The 13,091-nt window shown below is 41.9% G+C and overlaps 1 protein-coding gene across 3 annotated transcripts in view; it reads right to left on the reverse strand.

The window, feature by feature from the left end:
* The window catches only part of kifc3 (kinesin family member C3), a 58,666-nt gene that overhangs the window by 42,204 nt on the left and 3,371 nt on the right, over positions 1-13,091 (reverse strand). The window contains exon 1 of one of the 3 annotated variants that reach the window (XM_067586023.1): positions 169-892. The exons of 1 other annotated variant lie outside the window; for it this stretch is intronic. In XM_067586023.1, coding sequence (XP_067442124.1) covers positions 169-438 — 270 coding nt within the window. In that variant the 5' untranslated portion in view covers positions 439-892. Of the gene's footprint in view, positions 1-168; positions 893-13,091 lie in introns of those variants that run through there. One more of the 3 variants, XM_067586078.1, reaches the window with a different exon arrangement.

Here is a 13,091-nt window from a genome sequence, read left to right on the forward strand (position 1 = left end):
ATCTGGCAGGTTTTAAACATGTTGGTTTGATCAACAGTGTTAATAAGCAGAACGTTGGTCAGCAGAACCTTCACCTGTGTTCCTGTTGTTTCTTTAACTCAGTTGTCTAGTTGTCAGATTTAACGTGAGGGAAACCTCTCTGACTAAATCTCATCTCCATCTTCTCACCTGCATCCGTTTCGTGCTGTCGGGGACGTTACGAACGCCGCTGCCTCGCCTCCTCTTTCCTTCAGCTCTGCAGCTCATTGGTCCACTGCGGTCCATCGAATCACCTCCGCTGCCCCGAGGCCTGGCCTCAACCGGAGCTCCATCCCCGAGAAGACCTTCCCGCCCCGCAGCCTCTGAGGTTCCTCCTGGTTCTGGTTCCGCCGCCTTGTGGCTCCGGTTCTTGAAGAGGCTGTGGAGCGTCAGGACCGCCAGGGTGCACAGGACGTACATGACGGCGCCCGCCTGCCCCGGAGGTGCAGCTCACCTCCACAGAACGGCACACCTCACCTTACTCCGGGTGGAAGTTCAGCTTCATGGCGTCTGAATCCAAACAGGTAAAGACGAGGTCGCCCAGTCCAGCTGAGGCTCAGCAGGCGTCTCTTTACATCTCTGTGAGGTTTGAGTTCAGAATCAGACGTCTGTGTTCTCAAACAAACATTTCAACTCCGCAGCTGAACGCAGCTCATCAGCTGTTTTAATCCTGCTGTTGAGTTCAGATTGTATAATCCTCCCTCCCTCTCTCCCTCTTTGCTTTTTGTATCTCACCTGGTTCACCTCTGTCCTGAATCCCGCCCACTCAGAGGCCACATCACATTTCCACAGAACTGATAAAAGCTCTGAACCTTGTCCCGTTCCTCTCTGCTGCCGTCACGCCGGCCGTTATTAGACGGCAGGCAGGTAAGCGGAGCCTGCAGGAGGCGGCTTCGGTTTCTGATCTCCACTTACAAAAACACACATTTTAACCCTCTGAAGTCACAGCTGCTGCAACCACAATCTGCACACAACATAACTACTACTAATGTAGATGAACTGTAGGATATAAATAAACTTCATTTGCCTAAAATCTCAACAAAAAGTCAAAAAGTATCAACACTGCAGAGTGTGAACTTTCTGATTTTGGTGAACAAACCAAACTATACCATTAGAGATAAATCTGGTTTAGTTGGTAGAAATGTAAAGTGAGACTTCAAAGGGTTAAAACACTTTCTCATCTATCTGCAAATTTTACAACCCAGATGTCAAAACAATAAGTTTCAACTTTTGATTTCTCAGCTTTCCAACAGAGCTGCAGAAGGATGACAGTCTGAATAAAACGCTGCATAAAAGTGATTTAAATCAGGAGGAATCTGATCCAAGAATCCGAGAACGAAGAGAAGAAGAGTGAAAATCAGCTGCAAACTTCTGAAGCTTCGTCATCCGGACCGACAGGAAAAGTAAAAGTCCGGATCCTCCGAGGAGTCCGTCAACTTTTCCTCCATGTTGGTTTCCACCTCTGATCCGCTGTGACGGTTTCTCCTCTCCGGCCGGGTCGTTAGTTCGTTAGTGGGTCGTTAGCTCAGTTTGGTTCCTGATTGGACGACGCTGACGGTTGAACGGTGGGACTGTGAAGAGAGCCTCTCTGTGTCGTTATCCTCTAACGCTCAGAGAGATTAAAGCTGTAGCAGGTCGGGTCTTCACCTCCATCAGACTGAGTGAATGACAGAGAGAGAGAGAGAGCTCTCCACTCTGTGTGCACCTCTCTCGCCCCAGCTCTCTCTCTCTCTCCCTCCCCGTCCTGTGACCATCTGTTGTTGCTGCAGGATAAAACTCACTGATGATGTAACACAGGATGATACTTCATGATGCGTTCATGTCAAAGTTAAATATCTTCACAGGAAGGTTCCAGTGTTACCTTTAATAACTTCCCAGTTATAACAAAAATAAATCTGATCCGAAAATCAATCATGAATGACTCTGGCACTAAAAAGATGTAACGTTGACAGATTTCTACTGATGATGAAGCTTCATATCAGCTTCAGATAAACTTTTAAATCCATTTTTGTACAGGAGGAGGACTGTGGATTTCCATTGTAAGGTCATTATGAAGGATCTACTGATGGTCAGTATGAACAGAAGGAATGACTGTTGCTTTAAGACTCACTGGAAAAACTGTGAACTGGTCCTTTAAATAAAGTAAATGTTCTAACCTCTGATTGGATATTTAGAAATGTAGTTTAGTAAGAAGTTTCTGTTCTTCTCTCTGACTGAACCAATCACGTGCGTCCGTCCTTGTCAGGTGGTACAGGTGGTTTGCAGCCAGTTTTATAAAGAACTAATTTCTCTTTTCGTTACTGTTGTTCTGCTGCAGCTTCCTGCTTCCTGTCTGCACAGGAAGTGAGGATATGTTGATCAGCTTACACCGACATGTGATCAGATATCTGATCAGTTTAATATCTGATCAAACAGCAGAGATCAGCTGCTCATCTTAGAACAGTCACGTGATGCTCATGTTTATAACAACATGATATCAGAACATATTATTATTAATATTTTTACATCCAAACCACAGAGGAGACTCAGATAACGATCATGTTTTTAGCTTATTATTATTATTATTGTCATTAACTTAACTGATTCCTGCGTTTTATGAAGGTTATTAATCTGTTTTTATGTGAAGCAGGTTGAATTAATTCCACTGTCTGAACTGTGCTTTATAAATACATTTTGATTGATTGACTGTTGATGATTCCAACTTATATTAATCAATAAAATATTATATTACATCGTCTGGCTGAACAGTCTGAATCTATGTCGAACAGTTTGAAGTCATGTGCAGAATGTAAATAATGTTTATAAAGTTAATAATCTGCATCATCACAACCACAGAAACACAAAGTCAGGTCACATGACCTCCTTAAACATATGGACCAATCAGAGTGTCCGCTTGTATTTACTACAGAGCTGCAACAATTGCTCAATTAATTGTTCAACAGAAATTGGCAACTTTTGATAATCAATTAACTATTTTAGTCTTTTTTTTTTTTTTTAAAAGCAAAAATGCCAAAAATGAGCCGTTTCAGGTTCTCAGTCGTCATGATTTTATGTTTTTCTTTGTCGTTCATGACTATAAACTTCATGTCTTTGGGTTTTGGTCTGTTAGTCGCACAAAACAAGACATCTGAGGAGGCCGTGGGGAAATATAACTGATATTTTATGATATTTTATAGACAAAATGATCAATTAATCTATAGTGACAATAAGTTAAGAGGTAAAACAGGAAATGCAACAGATGAAACGTATGGATGAGGTCGGCTGACGAGTCCGTCCACACTGAAGGACACGAGGACAAGTTTCAGGTTTCAGCTTTGATTAAAGACTCTGTTAGGTCGCGACCTCGTTACTTTGTGACCTGGAAACCTCGACCTCCTCGTCCCGTAACCCCGACGGAGCCGAGGATCCTGGGAGCTGCCAGCCTGAATCACAGCCTCTGAATCGTGATGCATGGATGTGATTGGCCGCGGCTGCTTCGCTGTATGTATGTAACACTGTAAACACTCGGAGCTTTCTGAAGGAACAAAGAGGACCGTTTCCAGTCCGCCGACCCCTTTCAGGGTCCTAATGAGGAGGCGGAGCCCCAGCAGGAAACACTCGCCTCCTTTCTGCTGAGAAAGTCCAGGATCAATACAGAGAGCAGCGGTCACATGATCTCTCACACGTTACACTTGTGATGACAGTGAGGAGAAACCAAACATACCTGAGCAGGTTCGAGGGTTTCTGAGGAGTAACAGGAGCTTAAAGGAGGTTCTGAGAGTCCTTTAATGAGTTTTAGGGATTTTATGCAACGCTCAACATGCATTAGTTACTCGTTACTAGAAGAAGACAATCAAAATGTTTGATAGTGATGCTGCGGCTCACAGTTCATTTCTACCTGCCGAAGACCTTCTAGAAATCATCTAGGAGCTTTTAGCTGATCCTCCAGGCTTCCTTACTTTCACCTCAAAGCTTCAAGTTCAAACCAAGCAGCAACCTCTGGAGCTGTAAGATGAAGCCAAACACTGCAGTTCCTTAAATGACCACTAGAGGCTCCACAGGTGAGTCAATCCCCATAAACCTCCATGTTAAAATGACTTCACAGCAGAAATAAACATGTTTACAATCTGGTACAAACAACGGTTTTGGTCTCTGTAGCTAATTTCCTCTTTCATGACAACTGGACGGGGGGTGAATGTTTTTATAACTCACCCGTTTACATTTTATTAAGCCGTAAAGTTATACATAATGAAGGACATGGCTGCTTTGAGTGACAGGTCCGCCAGCCGCTAGGTGGCTTGTTTCAGCCATTCGGCCCGCCTCTTTGCCCATTTTTGATTGGCTGGGAGTTAGGCAGCGTCACGCACTGCCAAGATGGCGACGGCCGGAGCGGCTCGCTTTGAGCTTCAAAACCGCTCTTCAGAAACCAACGAGTGACGTCACGGTGACTACGTCCATGTTTTTATACAGTCTGTGGTTAACACGTGTTTTGCTACTTTTACAGCAGCGTCCAATAAGCTTCTCTAAACTTCCACACATGGTAACGCAGACAGCTGAACATACGTGATGCTGTAAACACCACATGTTCATTCATCTGCTGCTGCTGGTTTCAGTCCTTCCAGCAGATGTTGGAACCCGACTGCAGAAACATCAGTGAGGAGCTGCAACCAGTAGTCAACAGAAGGATAATCAGTCTGCTGACTAATGATTGTGTTCATATCAAAAAATGTCAGAAAATAGTGAAAAATATGGATCAATGTTTCCTAAAGACGACGTCCTCAAACGTCTTATTTTGTCCACAAATCAAAGATATTCAGTTTATTATCAGAGAGACTAAAGAAACCAGAAAATATTCACATTGAAGAAGCTGAATCAGAGAATTTGGACTTCTTCTCTTAAGAAAAATGATGTTTAAGTACCTTTTCAAGCAAAAATGCAAAATATTTGCTGGTTCCAACGTGGGAATTAGTCTCTGTAATTTGTATTTTTTGAGGTTTTGGACATTTGATGACATCAGCTTGGACTATGATGGACATTTCAGTTTTTTTATAGTTTATAGACTAAATGATCAATCAGTAAAGACAATAATCGTTAGTTGAAATGTAAAGTATGTGGAGCTCCTGTCTGTTTAAATCTCAGTGCTTGAAACTTGTTTTCCTTCCAGGTTTCCTCAGGCAGGAGTCAGCCAGGACTTAAGGTCCACACCCAGTTACAGTCAGTCCACCTTAAAACAAACAAAGTCTTTTGTTTCTGCGATTTGGACGGCGAGCTGCCAACTCCATCAAACAGTAAACGATAAGATAGAAGAGAGAAGGTAAACATGGGCAGCGTCCGGTTATCAGATGTGATCTGTTTGTGAGGAGGTTTTAATCTCAGCTGCTTCATGCAACAATAAAAAGCAGGAGGTGAGGTGAAGGTCAGCTGTCCTGCTGTGATGAAGGTGGTATCAGGTGTGTTAGTGACTATAAGGAGCTCAGACCCTCCAGATTAAAGCCGATTAGTGCAAACAAACGTCCTCTCTCTCTTCATTCAAGGAGCTTTTAATAAGTCAGATCCAGGCTGCGCTTCGTCCTGCGAGCAGACGCGACGCCTTCACACAGATTTATGAAACTGACTCTCTCTGCTATTATTATGGGATTCCTTCTGTTCCTGGTTCCAGATAAGACATCAAATAAAATGTCAGATTAGAGAGAGTCATAAACTCTGACGGTCGAGAGACATGACAGAATACATGTTGGTACCCGACCAATCACAGCTCGCCGTTTTTCACCACCTGTGTGATGTCATCAGAAGGAGGTGCCACGCACTTCCAGAACAAGAACATGAACAAACGATGGCGTCTTCATAGTTCCACCCTGCAGCACTGACAGCTTCAGCATGTTTACAGTTCAGCTGCGCTCCTATTGGTCGACGTCACGGAACCCGTGGTCGTACGCGGCGGGAGAAGGTACGACGCGCTAGTCTTTCTGTCGGTGACGTCATGAGGTGTCTAAGACGATGCTCGTCATCTGGTACATTACGATAAGATCACAAAGCATCCCATAATAACCCCAACTGAAAATCATCATCATCATCATCATCCCAGAATATAAATGATGCTATGATGCTAAAGGCAAATGCTAATGTATACTCACACATACAGTCAGATGTATGTGAACATTATCATTATTATGACTGTTTGTTTGTTTCCAGCTGCTTCTACAAATAAACATGATAAATATAAACAAACACAAAACACTAGAAAAGCTGTTCAGACATCTGAACATGTTCAAGTTATTTGTTATCTTGTGATGATCAGTTTTGTTTTCCTGCGTAAAAACGTAATAACATGTAATTAAGAGGGAGAGAGAGAGAGAGAGAGAGAGAGAGCGACAGAGAGAGAGCGACAGAGAGAGAGAGAGAGAGAGAGAGAGAGAGAGAGAGAGAGAGAGAGAGAGAGAGAGAGAGAGAGAGAGAGAGAGAGAGAGATGTTTGGATTTGGTGGTTTACAGACTCCCAAAATGCACTGCACACACCCATTTTATGAGCTATTTTAGGAGGAAATTACAGTGACCAGCACACACACACACACACACACACACACACACACACACACACACACACAGAGTGATGAAGGCCTGTGTAACATGGTTGTGACGTGATATCAGTCATCTGAAAAAAAAGGAAAAAAAGAGACAGAAAATGAAGGAGGGAGAGAAGAAAAAAAGCTGACAGTGAAGGAAACAACTCAGCGAGGAGGAGGAGGAGGAGGAGGAGGAGGAGGGAGGCCTTCGACTCCTCCTCTTCTTCCTGTGTTGCTGTTTTCCTCCCTAAACTCTGTAACTTAAAGGACACATGTATGTATTTATCTTCTACTGTTCAGGATGTTTGATCTGTTTAAGACAAACGACAGCAGCAGTTTCTGAACTTCATGTAACGTCTTCAAACAAACTCTTGAATATTTTGAGTAAATCCTCTCGAGCAGGACGAAGACGTTTGAGTCTCGCTGCACAAAGACTAAACTCAACCGTCTGAGAGCAGCTCAATAAAAAAGGAAAGTCTGATGAGCTCCAGCTGCACACAGAAGCTGTAAAAAACCTCTCAACACATCTGAGGATTCAGTGGAAACTTGTTACAGTCTGACGCACTCAGCTGTGATTCACTGTGTTTTAATTAACGGTGTTAACGAGAGGAGAGATCATCTGATCATGAACGTAGTGATGATGATGATGCTGCTGTTCTTAAAGAAGGAAGACAGAAGAGGAGAACAGCTGCAGTCTGACAGTCACACACCAGATTTATTTATCATGGAAACTTCTCTTTAACTGTGCAGCGAATACGAGTCTCAGAGGTCCAATTAATACGTTTCCATGACATCACAGGTCCAGTCAGGCTGCGTTACATCATCACGTTTCACTACAAAACCTGCAGAACTTCAGAGACTTGATGATCATCACATCCTGGACACCAGGAGACGACCTTAGTTTTTCATATCGGCTCGTTTTGTTCGAGCTCCGACATCCGACAACGACCTCGTTAACGGGCGACCAGCAGGCAGTGACGTGACAACAACGTGTCAATCAGCAGCGGTCCGGGTCTGGCTGCAGTCTGGATCTGGATCCGAGTCCACCAGAACTCCCAGCTGCTCTTCCAGAAGCAGGAAAACAACATTTAAAAACTAAAAAAATGCAAAAAGTTAAAACAAAAAAGTTAGATTTCTATTATTGGACACTACAACCTATTTCTCATATCTGTGTTCCCATAGCAACCAGGTGTAAACAAAGACACCACAAACACAAACACAGCAGTGAGTCTCTTCATAGTTTATCAGCCATCATGAAACATAAATCTGTTTCTGTAATAAAGTGAAAGCTGCAGAAACACAGTCTGGTATGTAAACACACTCTCTCCTCTCTGTGTACATGTGAGTGAGTTGCATCATTATCAATCTAATATAAATGATCCGCTGCTACTCTGTGTCTCCTAAAATACACTCCAGTGTAAACGCCGTCTGATTGGTTGTGACTTTAAAGGACCGTTCTGCTATTTTAAGATGTTATTTGTGTTTAAATTCTGCGTCTGTTCTTGTGCCAAAGTGTTCCAGTGTTTCCCCCCGAACACTTTGTTCCTGCCAGGGAGGAACAAGCTGAGAGCTCTGGAAATATTTGGCATCATTTGTGATATTTTAGGGACTAAATTACTTGAATAATCACACAATAACAAATGATCAGTGCAGCTTTAATCAAAGTTCATATTTAAAATCAGGTGAGTTATATTTGATCAGTGGAGCTGAACGAAGCTCGTCAGGTTGTTTTATTGAGTTTAACCAAGCGTCTCACACACACACACACACACACAGAGCAGGGCAGCATCCAGCCAGACGCCCCGCAGCATCATGGGAGATCTGACTCAACAGCTCCACCTGCTGGACGCAGCTGGAACAGTCTGACAGTCTGCAGCGTCTGGTTTCAATCACTCACAGATGTTACATAACAGAGTCCCAGCTGAGTCTCTCTCACACACACACACACACAAACACACACACACACACGGTACACTCCCAGTCTGAAAACACACACACACAAACAGAAACGTCCTGCGTCACAGTGACTCACACATACCAACACAGACACAAAAACGCATCATAACATCAAATATACTGCAGCTCTTCATCATCACAGAGACATTTACTGTCTGCTGAGTTCAGGGTCTGTGTGTGAAACTGAGCATCATGTTTAAAAGACGTTAAAATCAACAACACACACACACACACACACACACACACACACACACACACACACACTCAGCTGTTTGACAGTTGAGGTTTCATGTCTGACGAGTCAATCGAGTTTCAGAAGACACATGAACACAATATAAACCTCAGAAACACAGACGGACGCGATCAATACGCCGCTGTGTTGCTACACTGATGTGAAAGCTGCAACTTTTCTTCTGGATTAATCATTTTGTCTCTTTAAGTATCAGAAAATAGTGAAAATAGTGTCTTGTTGTGTCCGAACAAACATCAAAAAACCCCATAATCATTCAGTTTGCCATTAGAGCTGCAACGATTAGTCGATCAACAGAAAATTAATCACCAACTATTTGGATAATCGATAAATTGTTTTGAGTCATTTTCTAAGAAAAAATACCAAATTCTTTGATTGCAGCTTGTTAAATATTTTCTGGTTTCTTTAGTCTCTGACAGTAAACTGAAGATCTTTATTTGAGGACGTCGTCATCTTGATACACTGATCTACATTTTTCACCTTTTACTGACATTTTATGGTCAAAATGATCAATTAATTAATGAAATCATCAACAGATACTCATTATTTGCAGCTGATAACCAACTATGATAAACCAATAGATTAAATCGATTAATTTTCTGTTGAACGTCTGATTAATTGATATTTTCAGCTCTGGTTGAAATGTTAAAACATGTTCAGAGTTTAATGCAACTAAATATTAATTCACTGCAGGATTTACTTTAATAAGCTGCTGTTCTATTTATGTCTCGTTAGTTTACTTCACAAGAACTTCACTTGGAAGGTGGAGTGAAAAGCTGACCTGCAAAGAACAATAATAATAATAATAATAACAACAACAGCTTTACGGCACCTTTCATACACAGATGCAGCTCAAAGTTCTTCACAATAAAATAAATTACACACACCAAGTGCTTCACATGAAAAAGATGTAAAACATAAAAGCAAATAGAAAACATTAATGTAACATAAAGATGGAAAATAAAACTTGATAAACATTAATAAAAATAAGTTAAAATATCGGATATCGTTTCAATAACGGTGCGCATCTTCAGACTGTCTCTCCTGGAAAACATTAATAACTCAGTTGTTATGAGTTAAACCCTGCTGACCAATCACAGCGTGACGTGGGTGTAAATATCAGATCGTCAGGCTCGTCTGACGGAGTATTTTGACCCTTCAACCGGCCGTGTCGCTGCTCATCACAGGACGGACTTCCTGTCGTCTAACTCGTATTAAACGTCTATATACGCTGATGATGCACCGCTGTTTTTAACCGTCTCGCTCAGAGACAGATGTCGACTGTGATGCAGTTTTGTTGTGAAAAGAAGGTGAAGATTTAACAGTTTTATGTTGTTCAGGGTCGACTGCACATGGATGAAGAAAAAATACTGAATATCACCTCAAATCTAAGAGAAGCTTATTAATTAAAGTTTATTTATGTAATTATCTGTGTAAAGAAAATGTATTTTGGCTGATGTGTCAGATTTAAACTCTCAAATATTAATATCTGTCTCAAAAGTCCTGTATCGGTTGGGATATAATCTAAATCATCAGTCAGATAACATATTTGTATTTAAAAAATGTACCCTGTGGAGTTTTTGACCACTAGGAGCGCTGTGGAGTCTCTCTGCCTTTTAAAAATGAGTTGAACTGTTAAAACTCAGCAGACAACACTTAATAAAACCAGGAATCAATCCATCAATTTCATATGAAATGATTAGGGCTGTAGTCAACCAAAGAAAATCTTGGTCGACTAAAATCGTACATAATCTTCAACTAATCGATTAGTCGCGGGGGCGGGGGGGGGGGGGGGGATGTAACGGACTGTTTTTGTTGCTAACTTTGGAGCTAACCTCTTCACTTTTCCAGCATTTGGGGAAACAACAGACGTGACTTTTTAGCATTTATTAACTGACACACTGTAGTCTGTGCTGTACATTTACTGCCAGACCGACAACTTACTACTAACGTCTTCCTCTTTCCCGCTCGGTACGCAAACATACTCCTTAACGGAGCCACGCGACTAGTGGTTTCCCAGGCAACGACAGACGGGGTGTTTTGAATACACCCCCGTTGTTTTCACAGGTAATTTGTTAGTCTGTCCCTCCCGCCGCAGGAAATAATGGATTAATCCTGGAAAGCTGTTGATGTAGCACTTTAATCCTTATGAAAATAACACGGAGATTATTCAACCAATGAGAATTTAGTCGGGCGAGAGCATATCGACCAGCAGACTACAGCCCTAGAGATGTGAAAGTGATTTCCAGTCAACTGTCTTAAACTTTGAACAACCTGCTTTTGTTTCAGAGTTTTAACTGTTTTGATTGTTATGATGGGAAGTCAACAGATAGATTTTAGGACTAATAGAAGGATTTCAGGACACAATGATTATCATAATATATAGTTTTACCTACAATAATGATACCAGCACATCTCGAACTGTGCACACATTATTCATCATTATGCTGATTGACAGATGAACACAGTAAACGTCTCTACATTATGTGGTCAAATGTTTGCAGCAAAGCCTCAACTTGTTTGTCATTTTGTGGTTTTAAACAAAACAAAAAACCTCATCAACAAAAACAGAAGCCTCTTTCCATTCAGACGACCTCTCTGATATCTTTGACATCTGTTTCACTTTCACCTCCTCAATCTGCAGCTTTTCCCACAACTTCACAGCTCTTCCTCTTCGTCCTCGCTTCGCTCCGTCCTGCAGGAACTCTGAAGGCTTGAATCTGATTACGAAGCAGTAAAATCACATTTCCTCACATAAGACTAAACCTCACGCTGCTGCATTCCTGTCTCATCAGTTTTACACAACATGTGAACTCCTGACTGACATCTGCAACGTAAACAAAACTGCACACAAGCAAATGAATGTTGGACTGTTTTCTTGTGATAAAAAAAGAAAAAACAGTGACTCGTTATTAAGAAGAAAACATTATCTAATCTATCAGCAGCTCTGACACGGTGCTGCAGTAACATAATGGAGCCGACCCTGAACTCCAGCTCTCAGCAAACACTCAGTTAATCTTTAATGGCCTCTGAGTGGCTGCAGCTCAATGAATGAAGCCGTTTCTCAGGCTGACTGACTGCTGCTGGTATGTGTTTGTTCCAGAGACAGAGTGTCCTTTTACCATGTAAAGCTCAAACTACTGCAGGAATCTCAGCTCGGACAAAAACACAGAGAGAGAGAGGCGGGAAGTTAGAAAGTCCTGTACCAGTCTAAAACCGAGACTTTCTGAAAATGACTAAATCTGACCAACACAGAACATGATGCGGAGGCCTATTAAACATAACTATACACACACACAGTGCATTCAACTAGCACGTCATTTTAAGCGCTGTGATTGGACGTTTCTTGCCGAAAAGCACTTTGGGAGTCGTAGTTTAACTAAGTTTATAGAAGAACCAAATACTTTTTATTTTCTATCTTCATCTTTTGTTCTGATGATTCAACAAGACAGTTTTATGTTGGTCAATGAGAGAAATTAAAGGGGATTAATTAAGGAGGCAGCCGGAGCACTGACCCCGCCCACAAGTTCCCGCTCGGCCCGTCATAGACGTCACATTGTGATGATGTCACAGGCTTTAAAAATTGCTTTTCTAGGCTCGAGGAAAGTTTTACAATATAAAGATTTCTTCACTGCAATACCGCGAGTGACCACTAGGGAAAACACTGGCAGCGAGGCTGAGTGGCGGCGCCGTATCCAGCTCTGTTTAGACGTCCATGCTGGAATTAGCACCACCTGAGATAACTCCTCCCATTTCACTAAGCCCCTCCCCCCTTCGTTACTGTCGCTACACCTGTCAAATTTCCATATATGCAGTTTACAATGACAAAAAAATAGATTTTCAAAAAGGAAAAAAAAGACAAATTTCTATTGTTTGAACTCTAAAATCTCTTCAAAACAAAAAGATTATACGTGCAGTTAATCTTCACTGTTTACCAAGCAGGCAGCTCTGAGTCTGAGGAGTGAAACCAACGAGGAAGTGACTTCAACCTGCGTTCTCTCTAACGGCCAGCAGGGGGCGACTCCACCGGCTCCATGAAGAAGTCTGATTCTATTAAAATGATCCTACTGCTCACTGGATTTATTTCCTCTGTAAACACTTTCCTGATGAGTTTATGATCCATTTATGGTCCCATTTATAGTAAAATAAATGATAAAGCAGGGTAGGCTTTAAGGCACGGCAACGTTGTTGATTGACAGGTCGTTACCACGGCGACAACGTTGATTATGTAATGTAACCATGGCGTAACCCTACATTCACAGAGTACAGGCGTAGCTGCTGCTATTTCACAGTGTTTTCAGTTCAAAGTTAATTGTAACATTCTGG

This window comes from Thunnus thynnus, chromosome 1 (genome assembly GCF_963924715.1).
Source record: "Thunnus thynnus chromosome 1, fThuThy2.1, whole genome shotgun sequence".
Taxonomy (NCBI): Eukaryota; Metazoa; Chordata; class Actinopteri; order Scombriformes; family Scombridae; genus Thunnus; species Thunnus thynnus.